The sequence below is a fragment of the Phyllosticta citribraziliensis genome, assembly GCF_038025025.1.
Source record: "Phyllosticta citribraziliensis strain CPC 17464 chromosome Unknown J3D65scaffold_5, whole genome shotgun sequence".
Taxonomy (NCBI): domain Eukaryota; kingdom Fungi; phylum Ascomycota; class Dothideomycetes; order Botryosphaeriales; family Phyllostictaceae; genus Phyllosticta; species Phyllosticta citribraziliensis.
The window spans coordinates 2155144-2181508 of NW_027117342.1; the positions used below are offsets into that span (position 1 = coordinate 2155144).

A 26365-nucleotide genomic window follows, 5' to 3' on the forward strand; every position below is an offset into this window, starting at 1 on the left:
ATGATGGAGCTGCACTTGATGTTCTTCGGAGGAACTCAAAAAGCTTGGCGTCACGTGTCAATACCATCTCCCGGCACCGGCCGTTGGAACACCACCCAAAACACCAACGATACTTCTTTCGTCTTTCATCGAACTCGTCTTCGGCTCTCATATCAAATATCCAAATAGTCCCTATTTGCTCTATTGGCCCTTTGACAAATACCTGACTTGGAACTGCTCAGCTGTAGCCTACGCCACAAGCACAGCTGCCTCGACACGCGATTATGCCAGAAAAGCCCGTCCATGCCTTTTCTTCTCTAGCTGACATCGGTATGATTCAGCCGAGTCCGTATAGTTTCCAACAAACTTGGCAATCCTTGGCCACGGGCAAAGCTTTGATGTTCTGTTGCTTCCATCGCTCGGCTCATCGCTGATGATCGACTGCGGCTTGACTCCATTCTCGACCCATTCAACGAGCGCATCAACCCCGTGGTAGTTCGCGGGCACACTATCGTAGGACGATGCGGATCCACAGTGGCCACCACCTGTATGAATTAGCTGGACGGCACTCTTCTCGATCCAAGAGATTGACGAACCAGGGACCATGAAGAGCGTAAAGAAGTCGGAAACATCTCCAAATCGTTCTCCAAGGGCATCGAGATAATCAATTGGCAGGGTCGCGGCGTTATACGGATCCGCCCACCCTATGTTGATGTCAGTAGTGGTCGAGTCGTCAAACGCAAGACCAACCTTGGGACACAATCATCTTGCCGCCGCGCTCTTTGAAGGACACCAAGTCAGTGCTGGTGCTGTCAATCAGCAAACCTGCGAGTTTGTCGACTTTGTAAATGTCCGAGGCCCAATCGAAAGTATCCGCGCTGTAGTTCAAATCGTTGAACACCAGGTTCTGCAGCAGCGCTGTTCCATAGGAATCTGCCAAAGCTCCTTCTTGTCCTTCTGCCCATACCGCTTCGGACCCGAGCGTGAACCCTGGGTATACAACAACTCCGTCTCTAGCATCCCTTGGACCTGCGTATATTGCCTTGGCCGCTTGCAATTGAGCCTCCGACAGACACGTTGTGCTGTTTGGAGCCCCCGGCTCACATGCCAGAGTTTCGATGTCGAAGCTACACGCAAGAGGGTTTTGCACTAGTTTGTCGGCGGCACCGTCGTCTAGGTCGCATGCTTCAATCACTTTTGAAGTGATATGGTCGAGCAGCTCCTGGCTGAGATATGCGTCGCCCTGGCGGTGTTAGCAACACCATTCTGTGGCTTCCAAATCACGCTTCCATACCTTGGTGTTCTGAGCGTTCCAGAGAAAAGACAACATCAAATGGGAATACCAATGTCCAGGAGATCCCGCATATATTCCGTCTAAGAGCTCGGGATGCCTTTGAGATAAGGCAAACCCTTGCCCGCCGCCCGTCGAACAGCCAGCAAAGTAACTGTATTTCGCAGGCTCGCCGTAGTAGGTCTGTACTAGCTGCTTGCCTACAGGTGTAAGGAGAGCAATTGAATCGTGGATCCACGCCTTGACTTGGTCTTTGTCGTGCATGTACGGCAAGTACGTATTGGGAGCACCGCCGCCGTCGTTGTTTTCTGACGCAAGGTGGCCCGAATCACCGCCTACAACAGCAAAGCCTTGGTTCAGATACTGTGCCATACTCGCGGTGTCGATGACACCTGCGAATCCACCATTGCCTTTCAAAGTCAGCTCTATTACTTGGCACACCCAAAGACTCTGAATAGCGTACCAACAGCGAGGAACCTGCTATTCCATATGTTTGCCTCAGGCATCCACAATTCAACGGCGAGAGAGTCGTTAGTGCCGTAGCTTATTTCTCCAAAAAGCCGGCAGAAGGGAATCTCGACGTTGTCCACCACTCCGACTTCCGCAATGCTGGTGTTAGTAATGTGAAAGTTGGCCAGGCCCTGCCAGCCTTGCGCCTGCAATTGGCCACACTTTCCCTGAGTTTCTGTCAAACACGCAACTTTGACCGGGCTAATTAGAAAAAATAGCAAAGACAAGGTTGCGGTTGCGGGAAGGACCGCTAGCCTTGACGATCTCCACATCGCTGCAAGCACAAGTTGCGAACACTCAGGATCGAAACAGTCGAGGCAAGCTACCCTGGCACTTCGAGAAAGCAACTGTCCGTCGATTTTCTGCACGCAGACACGTCAAGGCGACAAAGGTCTGCAGGGATTTTGAAGGACTTTATTGTTCGCTTCTCGGCGCCCTGTGCTCGTGAACGTACCGCTCGTCCACAAGCCAAGCCGGAGCATCATAGCGAAATGGCTAGCCTGTGCGGATTCAGGCTATGTGACTTGGCAAAATACACCGACGTGCCCACGGGGCTTGTCGAGAATGATGTCAGGCTTCCCCATGAGGGAATCATCAGTACCAGGGACATCAGCTCTGACGAATCACAGGCAGGATACAATTTACGGCTACTCATGTTGACAGCCAAGAACGCCTCGACCCCATATTTCTCTCATATTCTGTCGTTATAGGAGCACTCGTGCGCCGGATGATCACGGCTTCCGGAATATGGCCATTCCGTGAAGCCATGAGGGTCGAAGATTTTCTTCTTGAAGAAGTCCAAAAGTTGGTGGACGGCCTCATCCAAATGTGGGGGTGGCTAGCCAAAGCGCGGGGATCCTGGGACCCTTACCCCGCGTGGGGTCATGGCGCTGAGACAAGTAATATCCCAGAATTCGTTCAGGGACCAAACCAGCTGTTTCAAAGGAGGCTCAAGAGGCAAGTCGAGGCGGAAAAGCACTTAGCTGGGCGGGAGCTATTCATATCGCCGTAGTTCTTCTCGGCGCTCGCCAAGTTTCTAACTCGCCACAACCTCTTGCGCATTCTATCCGTCACAATCAAAAAAAGTACTGAGACGACGGAACAAAACCCGTGTTGCTGACCACAGCTTTTGAGTGAGTCCTGTCATAAAAGTTGTAACGCCAGCAAGCGAATCAAAACCTTCTCCGACGCAATTTTTCGCTTATACTTTCAGACTCTTTTCAAGCCTATTTCCAATCACTCGCATCGCAGGGAATCACCAACTCATGAGTTCGACTTTTGCAAAAGCAATGCCTCTCGAGACATGGACGGTTTGACCTTTTCATGCGGTGGCAACGCAGGAATACAACTTCCTCCAGGCATGTCGCTGATGTTTCAACAGCGGGCAAAAGAAAGACCTGGTTCAGGAATAGCAAGACCAACAACGAAGCCCCCTGTTCATACTGTCGATCCATGATGAGGCCTAGGGTCCCTTTGCGAAGACCATGTACCTTTTTCTGCCCCAAGGATGACCCATTGCGAAGACAAACCTGAAATCAGCGGAACCCAGACCCTGAGGCCCGCTAGCGAGGCCACCGACTACGTTGAGGTTCCGGCTTCCATCATGACGGACATTCCTGCACGAAACTTCCACGAAAACAGAGTTTTGAAGGAGACGCTGACTCCGGTATCCGGATCAAAGTCAGAGTCAGTCAGCCGGCGCGCAATCCACGTGGGCACCTGACTGGGCGCAGACTCGAGTGCTGCAGACAAGCCGATGAAAAGGCGTCGAGCGAACAAAGTGGCACAGGATGCAGACGACGAAAAAGCGCCAGACTCAACCACAGCCAACGCGTATCTACGGTCACACAGCTAGGATCAACAGGAGAAGCAGCCAACAGCCCGTCGAACCGAACTCACCGCGCAACGGCGGCGCGCATGATCAGTGACACCATGAGCCCTGCATCCACGCGCGCCTGGAACGCGCACAATGCCACGCGCTTATCGAATGCGCAAAGTCTCGAGCCCTCGAGAACATCCGAGACGGCCGGCTGGCGGCCGCGGCTGACGCACACCACCTCCACCAGCACGGCGTCTACATACCCGCCAGGTCGGTACATTGGTAAGTGGTGGGCCAGATGGCTGGGCGCATTCCGAAGCCTATCAAGCACGCTGCAGCCACCCACCCCTCATCCATCCATTGAATGGGCAGAGCGACTCGTCACAAAATGCCGATGCAAGGACTGCCGCTCGCCGGCAGCGTGGGAAGAAAGAGGCACTGCGAGAACGAGATGCACGCGACTGGTCGATTGGCGGCTGTTGCAGCGGACACGGCTTTTTTGTGCGAGTCGTGAGACACCGCCAGAGGAACAGAGCTTTTGAATTGCACAGCAGATGGCGCCGCTTGTGTCTCTCGCACACCCTTCGTCGCGATAGGAGCGCGCGGTTTCCATTGATCCAGCGCGCACGGAAAGAGTGTCGGCGTGCGCGAGACAAGCTAGGTGCTGCAATAATTTGAGGTGGCGTATTGAGACTCACCTAGCTGCTTAGCATGCCGCCTCAACACCACAACTTGCTATCACAACTATCACTACCACCACCGTAGTCTTTTTTAATTGACGCAGCCTGATTGTAACCGCCACGTCGCAATTCTCACCACCACACAACACAGCAAATACGAACCTGCAATCAACGCAACGCAATGCAATTCCACCGCTCACTCCATCCATCTGCAATAGGTAGTCGTCGACGGATGGCGACATCAATCACGGTTACATCAGCACGCCACACCTACGCCGCTAGCACCAGCACGGCACGTCCACCGACTGACTGTCTGCGCGGCTGCCTCTTTCTTTTGCAAGGATCAGATTGCCAATTAATCAGCCAGAATGGCTTCCCTGTATGTACTACACATGTAGGTGTACCGAGTGCCTGCCCCAGGACGGCTTTGTCGTTTCGCCTCCTCTGCTCCACACGCACTCCCGCAGACCCTTTTTCTGATGCGTGAGGGGACATCCCCACACCCCACCCCCGCTCGCCTCCTGCCCCACCACTGCCAAACCTGGCTTGACGCATTCCGGGGTCTCACTTCTGATCCTTCTGTTCTTTGTTTGACGGACAGACCGCTGAATCAACAAACCAGACACACCCCAGTAACTTCTTTCCTCCGAGCTCCATCGTCGCCGTCACCATACACATGCCCTGCCCTTCCTTGTTCCTTACATACGCCCCCCGGCGAAATTCCCCAGACACCCTGTCTCAAGGAATCATCCCCGCAAACCCTTCCCCAGGTTTCGCCTCGCTGCCTGCAAGAGATCCCTGTCCGCTCTTCCGCCTCGTCCCCTAACAACCCTCCACGCGTGAGCGACTGCCATTGTCCGGTCTGCGTCGCCACCGGGGCCTAGCCGTCCTGCTGTTTCTGGACGTGCTGTGGCTAAGCAGCAATCACAGGAGCAAAAGGGAGTCGAGGTGTAGTTGTAGCAAAAAGCAGGTTGGGAATAGGATTCTGCTCAATTGTTCATCGTGCTGAAGAACCAGGACGCAGCAAGAGGTAAAGAGACGCACATGTAGAAAGCAATAGAGAAAGTACAATGAAACTGTTAGCACGAGTTTTGGCCTTTGCGACTCCTACTCCTACCCACCTCACGCTCAGAAGACGAAACCCCCCAACCAAGCCATGTTCTTGTCGAGACAGTAACCATGGCAGAGCAGACTGTCCGCAACGACAATGTCATCGCTCTACAAATACGGCTCCGCTCGGCCAAACACCTCTCAGACACGGAGACACGGCGGTAAGTTCTGGGGTAGCACAAAAGAGGGGCTACATACCTTGCGCACCAACAACACACGCGAGCGCGCACACACATACCTAGCTGCAGCTTTGGCGGACGCATTGCCGTAAAGCCGCTGCCCACACGCGGGCGGGGGAGGCGTTCGGAGGAGAATGAAGGAAGCCAGCCAGCCAGCCAGCGACATCCTGGAGCGGACCTACTGCCTCCATACCCACCTGTACCTCACTACCACACGCTCGTAGGTATCTTGTCGGTATTTACCTTACCTACCATACCTCAGCTTGTCCTTGCTTGTCTGCTTGCCTGCTTGCCTGCTTGCCTGCTTGCCTGCTTGCCTGCTTGCCTGCTTGCCTGCTTGCCTGCTTGCCTACCTTGCGCAACTCGGTACCGATTAACCTGCTCCCAGGAGGTCGCCTCAGATGGCCGACAGAGCCATGATAGACGAGGAAAAGGGCGGCGCGACGGCGTCCATCACGTCCAAAGCCAACGTCTCGCACGTCGTCGAGGACGTCGAGGCGGGGAAGAGCGAAATCGAGGTACGCTCGTCCGGTCCCAACCACAACAATCCGCAGCTCAACACAACGCCCCACCACCAGAAGACTAACAAGCAGAGCGCGACAACAGCCACAATCGCCCATCTTCGCGCTGCCGCCCACCGTGCACGCCGACTACAACGCGCACAACAGCGCCGCCGACCGGGCACTGCTATGGCGGCAAGACGTGCGGCTCGTCCCGCTGACCAGCTTCTGCTACCTGCTCTGCTACCTGGACCGCTCCAACATCGGCAACGCCAAGGTGCTGAACGCCGATGCCGGCAACGACTTGCTGACCGAGACGCGCATGGACAACTACCAATACACCATTGCACTCATGGTGTTTTTGATTTCGTACACGTACGTCTGTCCTTGTTTGCTTTTGGTCGGTGGTGGTGGTGGTAGTGTTGGTGTTGTCGAGTAGCGGGAAGCTGACGTTTTCCGCTTGGTTGCGTGCACTGCAGGATTTTCGAAGTGCCGTCGAATTACTTGCTCAAGAAGACGAGTCCTTCGCGGTGGATCGCCTTCCTCATGTTCTCCTGGGGCGCCATCACCATTGGCCTGGGAGGAGCGCAAAACTTTGCCACTGTCACTGCAGTGCGGTTCCTACTCGGCATCTTCGAAGCTGGTAAGTCAGCACTTTGGACAGTGCCACGTTTTCCGCCATTCATGCTGATCGATGCTGCAGGTCTGTTTCCCGGTCTGATATACTACTTCAGTGAGTATCCCAAGCTCTTTCTCTGTTCAACAGCCATCTAAACCACCCCGTGCAGCCTTCTGGTATCGCAGCGAGGAACGTAGTCTCCGCGCAGGGCTGATGATTGGCTCGGCATCCTTGGCCGGAGCCTTTGGTGGCGCCATTGCGTACGGCGTCGGACACATGAATGGCACCAGCGGGCTCTCGGCATGGCGGTGGCTGTTCATCCTCGAAGGCATTCCATCGTGCCTGTCGGCCATGCTCATCTACTTTTGCCTGCCAGACTACCCGGAGACGGCCCGCTGGCTGTCTGACGCCGAAAAGGCGCTGGCGGCGGAGCGGCTGCGGCTCGATGGCAGCAAGGGGAGTGATGGCTCCTTGACTTGGAAGGAGGCAAAGGAGACGCTGACTGAATGGCGTCTCTATGCCCACTACGCACTGTATTTTGGCATCAGCGCTCCGTATAGTAGCTTGAGTCTCTTCACCCCAAGCATCACTGGCGGGCTGAATTACGTCGGGCTGCAGGCCCAGTTGATGACGGTCCCGCCGTATGCTGTTGCGTACGTCGTGACGATTGCTGTTGCGTGGTCCGCGGACCACTTCAACGCGTAGGTTCGCTCGTGGAGAAGCCGAGGATTCCGCTGACAAGACATTTGGTAGACGTGCGCTTCACTCGGCCTGCCTTGCTACCATCGGGGCAGTTGGATTCCTGGCTTCCGCAGTCCTGCCGGCAGACGCCTATGTGGTTTGTCCGCCGTCAAATCTGGATCCGGTTCCAGGCTAACTGAATCAGCAACGCTATGGATGCCTCATCGTCGGCACCGTCGGTTCCTTTTCGTGCATCCCGCCCCTCTTGGGTTGGCTCTCATCCAACATGTTCAACACGGCTGCGACTGGTCTAGCGATCGCCATGAATGTGTCCTTGGGAGCACCGGGTCAGATAACCGGCGTGTGGATTTACAAGGCCGACGAGAAGACCAAGGGCTACCCGACGGGGCACTGGGTCAACGCTGGATTGCTCTTTTTCGTGGCGGTGGGTGGCTTGGGCCTAAGGTCCTACTACCGCATGCTAAACAGGCGGACACAGAGGGGCGGCGGAGACAGGCTGTACGTGTACTGAAACAGTTTCGAGTTTCGTCAAGCGGCAGGCAGCGAGGCAAGATTCCAGACATTGAACAGAATTGCGGATCCAAGGCGTTTGGTGTTTCCGTCTGGACCGAAGGGTGGTGCGTCACCATGATTTTAGTCGCTGTTTTTGGTTGGCCTCACAGTGCCGGCCGATGCTCCGGGAACCAAGGAGAAAAGGTCGCGGGCACACCCTTGCAACGCACGACAGCCGGCTTCTCCGCCTTTCCAAAAATGCATCAGACCACCACAGCTCAACACCAACAACGCCCACAGAAATTCTGGCGATGACGTTGAATATGATGATGGCGTGAAGAAAGAGAGTAGCGGCGTATTCGTCGTGGATGACTCACATATCATCTGATCTGCCGGTACCGCAAGAGCCACGGCTTGCCACTGCTCAGTGCGAAGATCACAGCTCAAAAGGCCGTGTGTAGAGGGTCGCGGGGGTGGCATCGGACGCGGCTATCTTTCTCCCAAAAAGATGTACACCGCTTGTCGGCGGGGCAGTGCTTTGGCCCCATTTTTGAGGACGAGCAGAGGATGGCGAGTCGAGTCGGTGTGGGTAGGCGTCATGGCCAGGTGGTGGCAGACGATAGGACAGGTCGTGGAAGTTTTTTGCCGCTCTGGAGGGGAAAAGTGGATATGGGGTCGTCGTCGGCCAGGGCAACTGGAGGGCGAGTCGAGCGGAAGCGGGTGCGGGGCAGGGCGACGGCGTGGGAAGGTTGGTTGGAGGGGGGTGATGAAGATGGAAGGTTGGGAATGTCGATGGTTGCGCTGGCAGAAGTGAGGCGGAGAAGAAGCGACGTCATGGATGAAGAAAACCAAGAGGTCTGAGGGTGTTGTGGAGAGGGATGGACTTCGGGTAGAGCCGAGTCGCCCGTTTGGGGTCTGGTGAGGTTTCGGGGCTGGGGGAGGCGTCCAAGCACGACGCCTTGGTGCAAAAATAGGCGCTGCAAGATGATGGGACGAGTCCTTGGCGGACGATGGAGACCGTGTAGAGATGGATGGTGGAGAGGGAAAAAGAGGCGGCTGCATCAGACCTTGTCGTCAGCAGCGGAGGGAGGAAGCAAAGGAAAGCGACGCGACGGTAGGGTAGGCGATCGGGCCGAGAGTGGTGTCGGCGGCGACGTGAGCAGCACAGATTTCTCTCAGAGGGAGTCGAGCAGCCTGCACGTGGAGCAACGGGCGGACAGGCGAAGGACAGCATGGGTGGGTGGTGGTGGTGGTGGTGGTGGTGGTCAACGGCATTCCCGAGTCATTCGGCTTGGCTGAGGTTGGCTCACGCAAGGGCCTGGCCTGTGTCGTCGGCCGTGTCCTGTGCGCGTGAGCCGTGGCGCCGGCTGACGGTGACGGGGATGCGCTGCCAGCGTAAACAAAACAACATGAACATGGGATGAGGCTCCCTTGCGAGAACCATGGCCCCGGAACCCTCGAAACAGGGAGACGGGATGGCAATTAAGTCAATTTGGCGCTGGTCTTGTCCCCCGACCCTCACCGCCTGCTGCTCATGTCATCGCAGGAGGGCTTCCCGCCTAGGCGCATGCACGCGCTGCAGCTGTGGATCTGATATGTACAAAGGGAGAAGCATCGCCGCCACCAGGTCGCACAACCTACCTTTGTGGCTAACGACTGCACCGCAGATCGCGACACTGAAGATGCGGGCCACGCTGGACCTGACTCTCCAACGAGATGAAGGAACGCTTCAAGGCCGAGTTGCCGGCCATGGTCGATCAGGCAAAGGACCGGACGTGATAATCGTCGGGCCCAAGTCGGAAGCACTCGAAAGGCACCCGATATCAGGCCACAGTTCTGGAGCGCAGTTGGCGCGACGTTGTGAAGATGAGAATCGCGCATGACTAGAGAGCGGCAGAGGTGGTTGGACTTCAGGGTCCAAGCATCCATCCACCCATGCAGCTGAAGGGACATGTGACATGAGGCTTTCTGAAGTTGCGCTGCAGGCATCGAACGGCAGAGAGAGAGAGAGTGTGTGTGAATGGAGTCGTTGGCTGTGTCGTCGCTGGCTGTGTCGTCGCGATTGGCTGGCGGCACCGCTATCATGTCAACCACCGGCAAGTCACCCACTGTGAGCCAGCCAGCGGGCGGTTGCTCGGCGGCATCCTGAGGGAATCTCGCAATCTCATGTTCGTTCTCTCTCTCCCTCTGTATCCTTCGTTCCGTCATCCCACCCGTGCGTCGTACCCAGCCGCCCTGAACCCTGGCCCGGCACTGCCAACGTCCACTTTTGGCTACCTTACGCCAGACAGTCCCCGTCACAAGCCTGCCACCCTAACGCTTCCCTTTTGCTTCCGCCCTTCAACGCTTTTTCCCTTCGATCCACTACACCACCACTCCTCCATCCCGACCGGCCTGGCCCTGACCTCTCGACGCTGCCTGTCCCACCCCGCTACAAAGCGTGCCACAGCCGCCCACCGCTTCGAGGCGCCTGCAGCTTGCACTACACCACCACTCGCTATTGGATCCTCCCCACGCGTCCCCTGCGATACCCTCACCGGCTGCCGTCCTCGTCCTCGTCCTCGTCCTCGTCCTCGTCCACCACCACCGCACGCTGCCAGTTATCTGCCCTCGTCTGGCCCGCCCTCCGCCCACTGCACCGTCCTCGGGCCCCAACCGACACTGGTCACCGTACGTGCTCTGCGTCTTCCCTTTTCTTGCCTCTGCTCCGCATGTCGATCAGGAGATCCCAAAAAACCACCTGCACCAAGCGCGAGCTTGGGTCCCCACTGCAATTTTATGCACCTCTTTGCTTTGCCCTCGTCCTCCGCGTGCTTGTCCAACATGAGCCTCTCAACTGACACTCCGTAGCACCGCTTTGGCAATTTTGTCTCAGGCCCCAAACGAGTCCCGCTTCTCCCTCCCTCCGCCGACTGCCTCTGATCTCCTGCTCGCTGCCCACCCCTCGAAGCCCCTGACGTACACAGCTTGTCGATATTTTCTTCTGATCCGCTGGTAAATGTATCAGACTTGCTGAGCTTCTCGACATGGATACTGAGGATGGAAACACGTTCATAAAGGTTTGTTTGTCCCCCAGGCGTTCGAAACATTCTGTTCCTGCTAACCTCTGGGCCTCGTAGAACCTCGCTCACTTCGTCCGCACCCACGAAAAGGCCCTGGCGAATGCCCTGCAACTGCGGAGACAGTCTTTGAAGAATGGAACCCCAACCACGTCCGCCGCTGGGCCAACTTCGCCCACGGCCACATCTGCCTCCGCTTCCACATTTGCCGCCGCCTTATCGTTACCCTACCTTAACTTTGCCTCTCATAGCGTCAAGCCTGTGAAGCTTACGCTCACTCCACACCACTTATTCTACTTGCTCTCGCGTTTCGAGGAATTGGGTATCCCGGTGGGACCTATGAATGTTCGACTGGAAAACATCCACTCAGATTCGTCCCCGACCAACTACGTCTCCTTCCTTAGTCAAGCGCAGCGCAAGAAGAGCGGCATTTCTGACAGGGACTCGATCCACTCCGTCACGAGCATGCGTAGCGTAGTTTCCGGCATGTCCTCTCTGTGGGCAAGCATCGGTCTCTCGTCCAACTCGGCCGCCAAGACTGAGAGGCAAAAGGCTGCGATAAAAGAAGATTTGATCTACCTTTACTCGGCCTTCACCAAGATTCCTTGTCTTCGGCTAGCCCCGGACCACAAGGCTCGTCTCATTGCTGGCTACGAGGAGTTCCCCTTTGACACCGCAGTCCCGCTTTTCATCTTCAAAAACCTTAGCGCCCTTGAGATTATCGACGTCGACTTTCGCCAGTTCTACGGCTGGGACCGGCTGGCCGAGCAACTCCGAAGCCTCACCATCAAGCGTGGCGGTGTTGAGGAGCCCACAGATTTGCTAATCAACATCGTTCTCGACGATGCAGACAAGCGTCGGAGAAGGTCCGCAAAAACCTCGCCTTTCCCCGTCTTCCCACCGCCTGGATCGACCAGTCCAGGTAGCAAAAGCGCAGAGGTTGCGCGCTCCGTCTTCACCCCGCCTTCCCCCACCATGTTTGACAGGCGAGCTTCCATAGCTGCGCCTCAAGCCTTGTCCATGGGACGACAAGAATCAACCGGGTCCAGGCGCACTAGGAGACGAAGCATTTCCCCCACAAGGCCCAAGACCGCAAGGCATGGATCGTATGCACATGCGCGTACAAGCACCCCCAACCTCCGACGTTCGTCCGGTAGCTCCGGATCCAGTGGTCGATCCACGACCCCGCGAGGAAGCTCCTCGAACTTGCTGGCTCTTGGCGCCCTCTCGCCGAACAAGTGGCGTTTCCTGAAGCATCTCAGCTTGGCCGAGAATCGCCTGTCGACCATTTCGGCCGGCGCTCTTGCGCCGCTTGCCAACACTCTCCAGTCACTTGACCTGTCGTCGAACTTGTTCACCGAGATTCCAGACAGCTTGGCCACGCTGACATCACTGAGGGCTCTCAACCTGTCCCATTGCATGATTGAGCTGCTCCACTCGCTGGCCAGGAACCCACTTCCTGCCATTACGACCCTGAACTTGCGTGCTAATCGCCTCGTCTCCCTTGCGGGCATTGAGCGCCTGCTCTCCCTTGAGCGGCTAGACCTCAGGGAGAACAGGCTCACTGACCCTGTGGAGATTGCTCGTCTGACCGGCATTCCCGAGATGCAAGAGATCTACGTCCAAAAGAATCCGTTCTGCAAAACCCACTCCAATTACCGCGTGACCATTTTCAACCTGTTTCGAAGTTACCCGGGCTACACCGAAGACATCATCATTGATTCGGCCCCGCCGGGCTATAGTGAACGCAAGCAGCTTGTGGATCGTGTGCCCGAGAATGCGCCTCCCCCTGTCATTCAGCTGAAACCCATTGAGGACATCTTTGCAGAGACGGGTGCGGCCCCAGTGCAGGAACCTCCAGTGCACGCCCCCGGTGAGGAGCGTCAAACCAGCCTCGAGGGCTCACGGAAGGTGCATGGCGAGCGCGTGGTCGGCTCAATCAAAAAGCGGAGAGGGCCTAAGCGGAGGATCGTGGAGTTGTCTCAGACTGATGGCTCTGCCCACCAACGAACCGACTCGGCCATGATGTCTTCGCCGCAAGCTACCAAGCCCGCGCCGCCGGCTGATGGTACGTTCGGTGGAATTTCCGAGACCCCGGCCAGCCGCATCACGACTGCGCCTGCGGCACAAACCCACCAACTGCCCCAAATCGACACGCGGATCAGCTCAGGGCCGCTCGCGGCCGAGCTTGATTTCAGTTCCATGGTCACCAAGGAACACGACGTCGGAAGCGACTTGTACAAGAAGAAGATCGAGGCCCTCAAGAACGACTTTGGCCAAAGTTGGCTGAATGCGCTGAGCGACGAGACGTGGGACAGCAAGACAAGCATCGCGTATCAAGACGCGGTGAGCCCCACAATGAAGCCCACACTCTCGACCAGGACTGCCAGTCAAAGCATAGTGTCTGGCGGCAGGACGCTTGGATGAAGCAAAAGATGAAGAGGTGAAAAGTTGAGGTTGATGTTGATTTCCCGGAAAAGCATTACAAAAAAGGAGGGACGGGCACGGGATTCCGGTCTTACGACAGGCACGATTTTCCTCTCCACTTATTGGGTTTGGCAGCGGTTTCTGGAGATGATTTTTGAGGAGATTGGAGCATGCAATGTCGGCGTTTTGATGCACGATAGGTGTGGGAGGTTTTTCCAGATATCCACTTGTGTCTGATTGTATGCTTTGTTGTTTGTTTGCGCATCAGCATGACGAGCCGAGGGGCTCACGGTCGCTTTGCCTCTCTTTTTTTTTTTTTTTTTTTTTCTCTCTCTCTCTTCTTTTTCTTTTCCCTCCTGTTTCTCGCGTATCTACTCAACGGCCCCTGTATTTCTATGGGAGAGGACATTATTATTCGCGTTGGAGACGGCTCTCTGGAATACACTGCAAAGGATAGACGCGGGGATGATGGCGGCTTTTTCTTGTTTCTCTTCATTTCATGGGTGGGACTGTCGATTCAAGGCGTGAGGGACTAAAGAACGATGAGATAGTTGAATGCGACGATTGTGGCAAAAGGTTCCATTGCGATGCGACGAGGCTCACGTGACGCTGATTGGCTGCTGTTGTGGTCGAGGTGGACGAGTTGGAAGACGAGCCGGCAGCGGGCGTACATGGCGTGCGTCAAGGCGCATCGTGGAGGGGCAGATGTTGTGCATGGCGTTTTGTACAGGAAGAGGCCAGGCAGGCCGGCAGATAGGGCTGTGCGTGGCCATGAACAGGTACAAGACTAAACATGGCGAGCGAGGTGGTGCTGGCTGTGGCTATGCTGGCAGGCTAGACCGAAGAGAAGACGGGAAATGGACGTATTTGAAGACGTGGACGACGCTATGGGCACGCGTATGCAGCAATGTCTAGGGCGGCGAGCCGCGTCAAGCCGGGAGCGGCAGTTGAGCGACCTGACCTGAGTGGAGTGGAGAGAGGGCAGACGAGACGAGACGAGCGAAATGGATGGGCTTTGTTTTCTTTCAGGGACGAGACGTCGGGCGCCAACGAACGAATCGAGTCGAGGTGGGGGCAGCGGGATGGCTATGGATAGCACATTTTGGACTGACCGGTGGCTTCGTGAGAGAGTTGGAGTCGACCGACTGGAGGCGTGAATTCAGTCCAGTCTGCCTGTCTGTGTCTGTTGTTGTCTGGCCCTGGCTGTCCAGTGTGCAGTGAGCGCAGCGCAGCGCAGCGCAGCACCCGCACCACCCTCGCTCGCTCCCACGCCTACCCACGCCCATCTCTTTCGCTCCTCTCCTCCTCCTCGTCTCCTCTCTTCTTCCCCTCCGTCGCACCCTGTCGTCTTCTCTGCTCTGCTCCCGACCACTGCACACCCCATCGGCTTCCATCTGTCCCCGCGCATCCCTTGGCTCTGCTCTGCTCTGCTCTGCTCTGCTCTGCTCTGCTCTGCTGAAACGCATTCCTCGATTGCGACTCTGCACGCTCTGCAATTTGCGGCCAGAGACCGTGCATTCCTGCCCGTTCCTAAACGAGAGAAGGCTCACTTCAAACTTCACGTCGACCGCCGCCCGCCTCCATCACCTACCAACCCATCAGCCTCACCACCCGTCCGCGACACGACGTCCACCACTCTGTCCGCCTCCACATCCGCCCTCGACCGCCTGCTTCGCGTCCTTGCGTGACGTGCATTCGACCTGCTGCAGCCGCGACCCACCTTGGCCGTGACCTGCCATACGCTCGACCGAGCCACGCCCTCTGACTCTCTAGCCTCCTGTGCTTGCTGACAGCCCATCGTCTGCCCGCGACCGCCTCAAAGCTCTTCGCATCGGCATCCCACCTCGACTGACGCCCCGAGCACCTCGACCCCAGTCGCGTGATTGCATCCTCGCCGCCGGGCGACCTCTCGAGGGGCTCAAGAGCCAAAACGCCACTACCCGACCTGAATTGATCTGAATCACCGCTAAAAGCATCGTTTGTCTGCCGGAGTCGGGGTTCCTAGGGTCACAGGCAAGTTTTTTCTCGCTTTCATGTCCGAGCCCACCACGCTGCCTCTCCACTGCCCTCGCCGCCCTTCTCCTCTCCCCACGCCCACACGCTATCCCTCATCAGTCGCACAACCACCACCCGCACGCTCGCTGACAAACGCAGACCAGGGCTTCGCAACACCTTCCACCTCCCCCGAGAAAGGCGCGTCGTCAGCCTCAGCCGGGCGCCAGCTCTGCATTCTCCCTCTCCTCCTCCCTCCTTACCTTTCTCGACTACGCGGCTGCCAACGGCAACGCCCGACCATGGCGGAACAAGAGGTGGATTTGGATTCCATCATAGACAGACTTTTGGAGGTGCGAGGAAGCCGGCCTGGCAAGCAGGTCCAGCTCCTCGAGACGGAGATTCGCTACTTGTGCACCAAGGCCCGTGAGATTTTCATCTCGCAGCCCATTCTGCTGGAGCTCGAGGCTCCAATTAAGGTACGTGCCCCACTGGCGACAGCTGATGCGCAAGGACAACCATGGCTGACGGCCCTAGATTTGTGGCGATATCCACGGCCAGTACTATGACCTCTTGCGTCTCTTCGAGTACGGCGGATTTCCCCCGGAAGCCAACTACCTCTTCCTCGGCGACTACGTGGACCGTGGCAAGCAATCCCTCGAGACCATTTGCTTGCTCCTGGCCTACAAGATCAAGTACCCGGAGAACTTTTTCATTCTTCGCGGGAACCACGAGTGCGCTTCCATCAACAGAATCTACGGCTTCTACGATGAGTGCAAGAGGAGGTACAACATCAAGCTTTGGAAGACGTTCACTGACTGCTTCAATTGCCTGCCAATTGCGGCAATCATTGACGAGAAGATTTTCACCATGCACGGCGGTCTGAGCCCCGACCTCAACTCGATGGAGCAGATCAGGCGTGTGATGAGACCGACCGATGTAAGCCCCGCCCTTGAAAGTGCTGCCATTGGGCTCTTGCGGACAAGGTGAAGAATGGTGGGCGAGGGACAATTACTGACTCTTGCAGATTCCCGACTGCGGTCTGCTTTGCGACCTGCTGTGGTCTGATCCCGACAAGGACATTACGGGCTGGAGCGAAAACGACAGAGGTGTCTCGTTCACGTTTGGCCCCGACGTTGTCTCGCGGTTCTTGCAGAAGCATGACATGGACCTCATCTGCCGCGCCCATCAAGTTGTTGAGGATGGCTACGAGTTCTTTTCCAAGCGTCAGCTGGTTACGCTCTTCAGCGCGCCCAATTACTGCGGTGAATTCGACAATGCGGGCGCCATGATGAGCGTCGACGAGTCCCTCCTCTGCTCGTTCCAGGTAAGCACAGCTTTCCGTCTCAGACCATCTACCACACTAGGCTAACGCCCCGCTTCCAGATTCTGAAACCAGCCGAAAAGAAGCAAAAGTACGTCAGCAACATGGGCTCAGTCAAACCCGTTACTCCTCGCAGCAGCAAGAAGTAAAGAACAAGATGGTCTGTGAACGATTTACCGATGTTTTCCTTGCAGCAGGTTCGGCCGGAGATAGAGCGTCCTCCTTTCCGTCATGATCCACCACGCGACCCCGTCCGACGACCGAAGAAACCACGGCCTGTATCCATTATGAGCTTGCTTGTATCGCGAAGCACCTCCACCTCCTCCGACACCTGGCGAACAAAATCGACCCGAGAAATGTCACTTCAGCGGTTTTCCCTCCTTCTCTTTCCCCTTTCCTGCAGCAGTTAATTGAATCGGCTTTCCACCGAAATCGAGACCAACGAGTTCCACCAAAGAACTATCGATTTGCACAGCACTAGACGGACGACAAACGCGCATGGGCGTCTTCCTCTTCTCACTCCACCTCCTTCGTCTTGGCTCCGCCGGCGTATACGAGACGAAAGATCGATACACGACGACGACGACGCGCACACACACACAGAGTTGCAGGGAGAAGGGAAACGTCTACAAAAAAAAACTTTGAAAGCGGAAAGAGTGAGAGAGAGAAAGAGTTGAGCTTGGCTGGCCGCTGATGTGCGGGGTGTGGGCGCGGGCAAACTCGAGTTCTTTTTTCTTCCTTTTCTTCGTTGTTGTTGTTGGGATTGATAGCACAGCTGGGACAAATTCAAAGCGCGAGTCAATCAAAGCCGGGTAAACCTACAACCTTTTACTACTTTCTTCTTTGTTACCACCACTACCAACACTACCACAAACGATGGGTAAACTGAATTCTTGGGTGATGGGGATGGGGAGGGAGTGGGCGAGGGGAAGGGAAGGAGGGGAAAGAAGCGGAGTTCACGTTGAATGCTGCTGCTGCTTGCCTACCTGCCTGCCTGTCTGCCTCTCTCTGCCTGCTGATTGAAATGATGGGGGCTCTTCTCTCTCTTCGTTTACTGCCGATGACACGCACACACATTATACGGGTTTCCTCCTCCTTCCTGCTTGCTCCCTTTCTAGATTCCCCCCGTCGTCCCCTTCTCCTCTTCCCCGCCATAGGATTTGTCCCTGGTTCCCGCTTGTCTCTGGCTACTGGCCCGTCACTAGTGAGCGAGTAAGAGATAGAGTAGGTGTGTATGAGTGAGTGAGCGGGTTGATTGATTCCACGAAGCCGCACCGATACCGTGTGCTCTTGACCAGATGCCAGCAGACAGCCTGCCCGAGCAAGCCCACCCCATCCTGTCCTATCCCGTCCTATCCCATCCTACTCTCTGAAAGAAAGAAACCGATTCCAAATGCCAAAACCAAAACCAATCCAAATACCAAGCCGTGGCCATTGATTGTTCCAGAAAAAACCCCCGCCTCTCACACCGTTGCCCACCGGCCAGCCATTCGAAGAGAACCAAGATCAAAACTCCGCTGTCTTAACCGTACAAGAACGCCCGCTGCCACCGGGGATGTACGCATGTCGTATTTCGAATGCCTGCCCCCCCCTTTCTTTTCCATGTCCTCCATGCTGTCTTGCGCACTCGTTCGTCACTTGCTTGCTGTACAACCGCCACTCGCACCATCAACGACACAGCAAGCGCGCTCACTGCTCGCCGCCAGCAGGACGTGGACCCATGCCCATGCGCTCAATGCTGCTCAGCAAATTGCTGCGGCGCGGCGGGCCCGCACCACCCGCGAGACCCATTCCGTTCGGACGGCCGCCCGCCGCACCAGGCGTGCGCAGACGGCTTTCGAAATTGCTCGCAGGGCCCGCTCCAGTTGGCCGGGCCAGCCCACTCGGCCGTGGCGGCGCTGCCATGGCACCCGCCGGCGTCATCGACTGCGGCGGCGGCACGCGAGGACTCGGCATGACCGACGACGACGCGCCACTGACGCTCCTTCTGAACTCTTCGGCCGCGCTGCGCTGCATCTGCGGCGTTGCCGCTTCGTCCGTCTGCAGCGCGAGCATCTCGTCGACGGCCGCCACGAGGTCGCCCTTCTCCTGGCGCTCCATCTGCAGTTCAGAGAGCAGCTGCGAGCGCTCTGCGCGCAGAGCCTCGAGTTCGCCGGCCAGCGCGGCAAGGCGCGTCTTTTGGGCCGAGAGTTCGGCTTTTTGCTCATTAAGACGTGCGAGGTCGACAGCGGAAGACGCGAGAGTGGGTGGAACGGGGGTCCCGGACGAAGACGACGAGGACGAGGGGCGGGCGTTGGTCGACGATTCGAGAGTCGCGATTTTGGAGCTCAAGTCCGCGACCTGCTTGCTGAGTTCGGCATGCTTCTTTTCGGCCTTGGCCTCGTAGGACTTTTTGAGTGCGGCGACCTTGGTCTCGTGTTTCTTTTTGTATACGGCGTGCAGTTCGCGACAAAGCGTTGCAATCTTTTCGTCAATCTGCTTTTGGACCTCCTCTGCGGTATACCGTGGGCCTGTGGCGCCTGATTCGGCGGTCGTCATGATGCTTTGATCCACAACCTTGCCCTCAGCCTCTAGAGCGCGGGTCTCGTGCTCCGAGGCGCGTGCTTCGGCATCATCGGCTCTGCGCTCGCTGTCGTCGAGGCGCTTAAGCAGCTGCTCGCGCTCCTTCTCGTGATTGATCACCTCTTCGCGAATGCTCTGGAGCACTTCCTCCACCTCGATTCCGCGCTTCTCCCAGCCATCCTTTTCCCGCTCAGCGTGCTCGCGTGCGTTGCGCTCTTCGCGCACTCTCTCTTGCGCTTCGCCCACGCGACGCTCAGCGTCTGCGACTGCGCGCTTCAGGCTTTCAACTTCCGCAGCCCGTCCCGACAATGTCGCCGTAAGCGACGAGATTTGCGACTGGTATTGTGACTTCATCGACTCCAATTCGCGGACAGTAATTGTGGGAACAGATTTTGGAGTCGGCATCGGAGGCAGCTCGAAGTCGAGCAGGTTGAGCAGATTGTTGTTGCGCGATGGAGTCGAGGGTTGAGCGCTGGGCTTTTGCGGCGATCTGCGATTTTGCAGGTACTCGCGCAGACCGTGGTCTCCTTTGGATGGTGATTGGCGACGCACGGGGGATCGGTTGACACTGCCTGAGAGAGAATCCATTTGTTGGGTAAAGTCGATCAAGAGGTTGGTAGTATCTGCTTCTCTGTCAATCAAAGAAGGCGACTTGTGGCGGCGGGGAGTCGGAGAGGGAGATCTGTCGTATCCATGGTATTCGCGCTTACGGGCAGTCCCTGGAGTGGTCATTCTGCGAGGCGTGCGTGTCTGTTCAAGTCAGCAATTTGGTCAAGGGCCAAGCTTCAATACAGCCGGTCCTCGCTTACACTCTGTTTCCCAGGCGTACGCTGGCCGAGCTTTGCGAACATTGTCATGTCTGCGTTCGGGACCTCTGAGAAAGTGCTGAAGCACGTATCATCCACATCTTGTTCCTCTTCCTCCTTCTCTGGCGCAGCTGGAGCGGGCTGGTAGAATGACATGTCCCCCAATGTGTTCAATTTTTCTGCCTCCATAGTATCGATAGCAACCGTCAAACCCTCGTTGTCGCGAAGAGTAGGTTCCGAGGGCGCGGTTGGGGTCGTGCACGCCTCGCTGCCCAGAGACGCTTTTCTTGGTGTGCATACGCTGTTGACGCGCGATCTCGAGGTTTTCAATGGTGAGAGAGTGATTTTGGGCGAGGGCTGTGCAGCCGGCTCGTCGAGGGTTGTCTTTTCTACCAATTTCTCTGGAAAAGTCTTCCTCGCCTCGGGCGGTACGTTTTCCTGGTCGACGAGAGAGATGAACGGGGAGCTCGGCGCATCCGTGTAGCAGCTTGCCTCGGCGTTGCCTTCCATGTTTACGAGCGGTGACTTTGGCGAACAGCGAGAGTCGGCGCTCAGATTGAGTTTCCGTGCGGTTGAGGGAGTTCGATGGTTAACAGAGCCAGATGGCACAGGCGACAGTGGATTCGACATGATGCGACCTTGTGGAACCAACTCGTCAAGTCGCGCTTGCAGAGAGGAGCCTGGTTTGTTGTTGTGTCTACGGCAACCGTCGCCGCGAGCGTAAACAACGGACTTAACTTTTTCCGCCGAGACTACGTTAGACCAAAAAGAGCAAAATGATATCACCGAGATCCTCGCCCAGGCAACGAGCTTGTTTACTTGGATCACGCCGTTCTCAAACTACGAGTGGATATGTATTTCATTCAGGGTGTCTAATTCAATCTGTTATACTGCCGCAATCTCATCCATCCACCTGGACTGTTGCTCTTGCCTCTCCCAAATGAGCTAGGAATGCGCCTAACGCAAACAGCACTCAGACTCTATCTTCCGGGTCGAGCTCCAACAAAACGAAGCCTTCAATCATCTTCTCGGTCTCCTCCATATTGTCGTCGTCTCTGTCTCCCTCTGCTGAAGCAACATGGCTTTCTCCTGCGACATCGCTCGGTTGATGGTTGAGAGGCTGTCCTTGGTCTGGTCTTGCATTAGAACCATTCTCTGAAGCGTTGGATCCTGCCCTGATTGAGTCGTCTTTCTGAGTCTTGGAGGCTGCGTGGTGGTCGTCATCATCCTGATCGTCGTCGCTGTGCGAAAGCATGGCTGGAGCACTCTGCGCTGGCATAGGCTGTTCCATATCGGACATCGCTGCTCCCAATCCAGGGAGCGTGGTGGCGCCATAAAGGGTCGTTTCCTGTGACGGGGCCCTTAAATTGCGAAGGTTCTGATAGAGAAGCTCATACTTCCAAGCCGGATAGAGTTTCCAGCGTGAGTCGTCGCAGAAAATATCGTTGAGTCTTGGGTTGCTTACTTGCCAGTTGTCCCAAGCTTGGTAAACATCCTTGTTCGAGTCCCAGGCTCGACAGACGCTCGGATGTGGTGGTGGCAACTTTCTGAACCTGGGGAGGGTCGGAGGTGGTATATGGGGACGGAATTCTGACATGCTGGATCCAGGAAGTACCGGAGTGCTGACTGGACCAACGGGCGGATCCTGCTCACCAGCGTTCTCGCTCATTTTGACTGCGGTGGCAGTGTGTGTTGTCGTTTGCGTTGCTGGTGGTTGAGAGGGTTGAGCAGCGGGAGTGTCGCGGTCGGTGTCTGCGTGTACATGGAACTTTTGACACGCAAAGAGGCACTGCGGTGTCGTCTTATAAATCCACGACGGTGACTCTGCCGGAGTACCCAAGTTAAAGATGGGAAACTTGTGTTGGGGGTCGAAACTGAAATTCTGGCAAAGCTCATCAGGAGATGCAAAGTTTCCCTGAGAGCCATCTTTTCGTAGTCCAAACGTGAATCCACGTCGCTGTCCCACGGTTTCTCCTCTCGCTTTCGCATCGTAGTCCCAATCCAACATCGATGAGGCGCTTGAAGTGGCTAGCGAGATTTGTTTCGGTTCCACTACCACTTTGTTGAGACTTTGTTCCGTGGCTTCATGCGAGCAGCGGCATGATCCATCTTGGCCTTCATGGCTCCCTTCCTGGACGACAGGCCCTGTTTTGCGGTGAGTTTCTTGACTTTGGATTTGATCTTTGCCCTCTTCACACCGCGCGTCTTCACGTCCACCTTTGCTGTTGGGACACGAATTGCAGGACTCATTGGGGTCAATCCGATCTAGGAGACTGAATTTGTTTTCTCAGAGGCATATCAGCAACCGTAAGCGATTAAAGACTGTCCCAAGCTACCTCTGTGGTGTTTTGGTATTGCAAGGTCTGGGGAGAATTGGAAAGGCTCCGCTGACAGATCGAGGAGGAGCTGATTTTGAGAGCTTGCCTCTTCACCGCTTGGGTTGTTGGGGAAAGACGCGAGGGACTTGTTGATGACTCTGTATCTTCTTCTGTTCTTCTTGTCGGACAAACGTGGCATGCTTTGGAATGGATGGAAAGATGACGCAGTTATGTACGAGTAGACATAGGGACAAGGTGGCGTAGGATTAGAGGCAGAAGAGAGTAAGAGACGGATTCAGAGTGCGAGGTTCAGTGTAGGTATGTGAAGACTGAGGCATAAGACTGAGATGGCATCAAGGGAAAGCTCGAAGTACCGCATTGCGGGCAAGTGCAATCAATGGTGATGGGCGAGTCGGTTGTGCGTGTCCCATGGATGCGGTTGCTCAACATGACCAAATTGACGGTGACGTATCCAAACCAACAAGGCTGCGGAGCATCCATGGTACATGATGACGGTGAACGCCCGAGAAGGGAGACGAGCGGCCAGGAAGAGTATTTTGAGTGGCGAAGCGTTTTGAAGATGCCTGGTGCGGTCAACTGTGGTGATGGCGGTCGAGGTGATGTCCATATTGTAGTTGACGTCTGGTCCAAGTTGAAGCGGCCAAGGCGCGAGGGTGACGGGGCGGAGCTCCAGGTCCCCACACCAGGAACTTGCCCGTTCTCTCTCCGACATTTCTCACGCTCCAACGCTCCACCACCTCGCCCTCGCCCAAGTCCACCGCCGCCTCGCCCCCCTTCGCTCCCAAGGCGCTCCAGGATAATTGCTCCGCGCTCCAGTCACCCAATTACTCCTGGAGACGCTGCCTGCATCGCTCGCACCTTTCCGCCTCCCCGTCCCGTTTGCTATCGTCTTTCGCAATGGCGCCTCCAGTTGCAGACCCAGCTCGTTCGACGCGCGCAAAGTCCAACACGCCTGCACCTGTTTCTCGCATTATACCCGCTATCCCTCTGCCTTTGGCTCGCTCTTCCAAGCAGAAGAAACCGCTCCCTCCGAACCAGCCAAAGCCTGACAATCTCGTCGCCGAAGATCCTGCCGCACATCGCAAGAGCACAACCGACCATGGTGAGGAACGCGACGAGAACAAGACGCTCACCCACGCCCAACTGACCAACGAGTTGCCGCCTTCCTCTGATGAAGGAAATGGTGGAAGTGAGGGGAGCTCTTCTTCTCAGTCGGTTCCCGCCCAGTCGCATTACAACTTCGACCTTGGTCATGCCACAGGTTTGTCATTTGCCGCCATAACAAACTTCCATGCTAATAGGCTGCCAGAGAGTGATCTTCCATCAGAGGGCCGTCATCTGAGCTCGAATGAGCCCCGCGAGCATCATCCATCCGCTGTCCCCGACGAGCTTCCCAAACCCAACGCCAATCGACCCCAGCGCCCGACATTTGAGCTCCCACCTCCATTCTACCCCTCTACGGACCGTTCAACACCGACTTCTGCGAGCTCTGCGACTTTTACTCGCCCACAGCCTCCTGTCAGCCACCCAGCATTGCACCATCCTAGACCTGGAAACAACGGCATCGTCTTTGGTGGTCACCCTGACTCTTCCAGCGCGTCTCCAGTTCCCACTGTGACGAACGGTACCATGGCATACCCCCCGCCTCCTCCGGGCTTCATGGCCTCGCAGTTCGCGCCGCCCATGGCATTTCCCGGACATGCCCATAACTTTTCTGAGCCAAACGCTCAGAACGCATACCCATCGATCAATGCTGCGCCTCAGGGCACCTTCGGACCTGGAAGAGGCCAGCAAATGCCCGCTCCCTTCAGGCCTGGACAACCATGGCACAGTGTCAACGGCCAGGGCCGACTGGGAACTATGGAGCCGTTCTCTCCGCAACTCGTCCAAACGCACACCAACGGCGCTCAGCCATTTTCAAGAACCGCATCTCAGGCTTCTTCGCCGAGGGTGCTGGCGACGGATGACATGGCAGACGGAAATGCGATCGACGACCTTGGTCGCAAACGCTTCCTTCCAATGACGAATGGCGTGAACCCGCGTAAGTTAACCGCGCCTCCATTCCAGCCATTGCCCCACACACACGAGGCAGATTTCCACTTGAGAGACTATCTTCGTGCTCGATTCGGTAGCCGAGACTTTGCCGATCATGTCCTCAAGCTGCGTCAAGGCGAAGGCGGCAACCTTATCCTCGTCTTTCCAGTCCACGGCCTGCTGCTAGGCCGCAATCGCAGGCTAGCGTCCTTGATGGCATCGTCGGATCTTACGCGGCATGAAAATGGCCTTCGTGTTCTTGACATATTTGTCGAAGACCGTTTCTTTGATGGTCCGATATTCGCGGAAGCCCTCCGATACCTGTACAGCGAGGACCTGTTGCTTCTACGGAATTTTCTCCAGGGAATGCCGCCGTATACGGGCCCTACAGACATCCAGGAATTCGGTTCTCCACCTCAGCGAATGAAGCATGCACTCGCATACGTGGCTGCCGGCCATTTCCTTCAGGTCCCCAACATCGTCGCCCGCGGCTTTGAAATAGCCACAGCTCTTCTCCGCTGGGACACCCTTGAAGTTGCAATCCCATTCGCACTCGATGGCGGGCTGGATGCGACCTGGCGGGTGGAGGACAGTCAAGAAGACCGAGCGAGCCCATCGTCCAGCGACGATGCTTTTTCAAGGTTTGAGACTGATTCTGCTCCTACCTACGGCTCGTTCAGCACGCAATTTTTGCATGCGATCAATGGTTTCATCGTTCAAAACTTCCCCACGGATTTTGAGCTCGACACTACAGCTTCTCACATCCACGATCTCCCACGCCTGCCTTGGGACGACGTTCGACCCGCTAGCCGGGATCCTCGACTTTCACAAATCCAGTTTGGCCAGGTACCTGTTGATACAACAGCAGGACCTGCTCGCCACATCACGACTTTGCTGTCAGGGATTCTCTTGTCTCTCCCATTCCCCGTACTCAGAGCCCTGGTCCAAGACTTTGCACTCTGCAGTCGCCTCGGTCAGCCTAGACTCGGCCACGCCATGCAAGCTGTTGTGGACGAACGGGAATCCAGACGCAGGAAGGCGCTGAGCCAGCTAGGAGGCGAGAGGAGCGATGCGGCAAAACAAAATCTGCTTTGGTCGGAACGCCTAGAGCCTTCTCCGCAACACCCTTCAGGCCTTCGTCTTGTTCGCTCGCGCCAGGGCATCGACACTCCAGCTTCTACCATGTCAAACCGGAGTTCGTAGCCAGTCGAACTGTTCTTCAACAAGAACTTGAACGATCTCCTGGTTCAATTTCAGTCTCTCCAAAAAAGAAGAAAAAGCATAGCGGCATTTGCATAGCGAGCGAACCGGGCGTACGGGGCAACTTTTCCTTTTCCTTTTCTTATGTCGCTGTTGGTTTTAAGCCCCAGGTTTAGTGGCTTGGTGAAAGTATCGAATGAGGGACTGTCTTTTCAGCTGAGCTTTTTTCTCCTCGACGGATGCCAAGGCAGGTCGAAGCTAATCCGTCTCTTTCTCCTTCCTCTTCTTTTCTTCTTTTTCTTTTCTTCTCTTCTTCCTGTTCTCGTTTCTGGGAGTAATTGGGCATGTCGTTTCTCAGCAAATCGTCGTATGAGAAATGAATACGGACAGGGATCTGGGGATAGCAGCTGGATGATGATGAAGGAGGTGGCTGGGCATTTTCTTCGTGTATTTCTGAATTGGATCGAACGACCCAGGCTGGCTGAAAGGAGGGAGCGAAGCTAGGCGGAAAAATACCCTGGCTTGCTGGCTGGCTAGAGTGCCAACAGTGTTTTTCATATGGCAGACACACGATGGGACGGATTGCAACTGATTATTGTGGTTGATACCGGGCAAAGGATTGGCGGTTGGCAGGGCTAGGCAGGGTAGATTTAAAAGCGCGCGAGTATTTCTTATGACGGCTGTCAAACGGAAAACTGATCATCATTCTCTCTTTTTCCTCTGTACCTCGGTCCCTTTTCC

General features: G+C 56.1%; 10 protein-coding genes across 10 annotated transcripts; 7 read left to right on the top strand and 3 right to left on the bottom strand.

Annotated features, from left to right (window-relative positions):
• Positions 1-116: 116 nt before the first annotated feature.
• Positions 117-2216, bottom strand: J3D65DRAFT_623006 (tannase and feruloyl esterase). Its single transcript, XM_066800119.1, has 5 exons — positions 1734-2216; positions 1274-1680; positions 730-1222; positions 576-683; positions 117-524 (listed from the first exon to the last, which is right to left on the bottom strand). The coding sequence occupies exons 1-5, from the start codon at positions 2050-2052 to the stop codon at positions 262-264; spliced, it is 1590 nt and encodes a 529-aa protein (XP_066656439.1). The 5' UTR covers positions 2053-2216; the 3' UTR covers positions 117-261.
• Positions 2217-5895: 3679 nt separating this feature from the next.
• Positions 5896-7595, top strand: J3D65DRAFT_623011 (major facilitator superfamily domain-containing protein). The gene is made up of 6 exons (XM_066800120.1): positions 5896-6086; positions 6175-6443; positions 6548-6711; positions 6772-6801; positions 6857-7388; positions 7441-7595. The coding sequence occupies exons 1-6, from the start codon at positions 5970-5972 to the stop codon at positions 7562-7564; spliced, it is 1236 nt and encodes a 411-aa protein (XP_066656440.1). The 5' UTR covers positions 5896-5969; the 3' UTR covers positions 7565-7595.
• Positions 7596-7691: 96 nt separating this feature from the next.
• J3D65DRAFT_623016 (uncharacterized protein) lies at positions 7692-7901 on the top strand (the record flags this gene model as incomplete). Its single annotated transcript, XM_066800121.1, has 1 exon — positions 7692-7901. A coding segment is annotated over one exon (180 nt), but the record flags the coding sequence as incomplete, so codon positions are not given.
• Positions 7902-9895: 1994 nt separating this feature from the next.
• On the top strand, positions 9896-10969 carry J3D65DRAFT_344149 (uncharacterized protein). The gene has a single exon (XM_066795517.1). It carries the CDS (start codon positions 10048-10050, stop codon positions 10729-10731), a length of 684 nt encoding a protein of 227 aa, XP_066656442.1. The 5' UTR covers positions 9896-10047; the 3' UTR covers positions 10732-10969.
• J3D65DRAFT_667405 (leucine rich repeat protein) lies at positions 10908-13367 on the top strand (the record flags this gene model as incomplete). The annotated part of the gene is made up of 2 exons (XM_066803014.1): positions 10908-10940; positions 11001-13367. The coding sequence occupies 2 exons, from the start codon at positions 10908-10910 to the stop codon at positions 13365-13367; spliced, it is 2400 nt and encodes a 799-aa protein (XP_066656443.1).
• Positions 13368-13609: 242 nt separating this feature from the next.
• On the top strand, positions 13610-13942 carry J3D65DRAFT_623020 (uncharacterized protein; the record flags this gene model as incomplete). Its single annotated transcript, XM_066800122.1, has 1 exon — positions 13610-13942. A coding segment is annotated over exon 1 (259 nt), but the record flags the coding sequence as incomplete, so codon positions are not given.
• Positions 13943-15177: 1235 nt separating this feature from the next.
• On the top strand, positions 15178-17190 carry J3D65DRAFT_344073 (Metallo-dependent phosphatase-like protein). Its single transcript, XM_066795516.1, has 5 exons — positions 15178-15380; positions 15522-15838; positions 15897-16298; positions 16387-16686; positions 16746-17190. Exons 2-5 carry the CDS (start codon positions 15662-15664, stop codon positions 16830-16832), a joined length of 966 nt encoding a protein of 321 aa, XP_066656445.1. The 5' UTR covers positions 15178-15380; positions 15522-15661; the 3' UTR covers positions 16833-17190.
• A 1182-nt stretch (positions 17191-18372) lies between these two features.
• Positions 18373-20681, bottom strand: J3D65DRAFT_667407 (uncharacterized protein; the record flags this gene model as incomplete). The annotated part of the gene is made up of 2 exons (XM_066803015.1): positions 18373-19995; positions 20055-20681. 2 exons carry the CDS (start codon positions 20679-20681, stop codon positions 18373-18375), a joined length of 2250 nt encoding a protein of 749 aa, XP_066656446.1.
• Positions 20682-20897: 216 nt separating this feature from the next.
• Positions 20898-23004, bottom strand: J3D65DRAFT_623034 (uncharacterized protein). Its single transcript, XM_066800123.1, has 2 exons — positions 22388-23004; positions 20898-22337 (listed from the first exon to the last, which is right to left on the bottom strand). Exons 1-2 carry the CDS (start codon positions 22566-22568, stop codon positions 21025-21027), a joined length of 1494 nt encoding a protein of 497 aa, XP_066656447.1. The 5' UTR covers positions 22569-23004; the 3' UTR covers positions 20898-21024.
• A 112-nt stretch (positions 23005-23116) lies between these two features.
• Positions 23117-25579, top strand: J3D65DRAFT_570600 (uncharacterized protein; the record flags this gene model as incomplete). Its single annotated transcript, XM_066797628.1, has 3 exons — positions 23117-23651; positions 23700-25006; positions 25073-25579. Coding segments are annotated over exons 1-3 (2178 nt in total), but the record flags the coding sequence as incomplete, so codon positions are not given.
• Between the last annotated feature and the right edge of the window lie 786 nt (positions 25580-26365).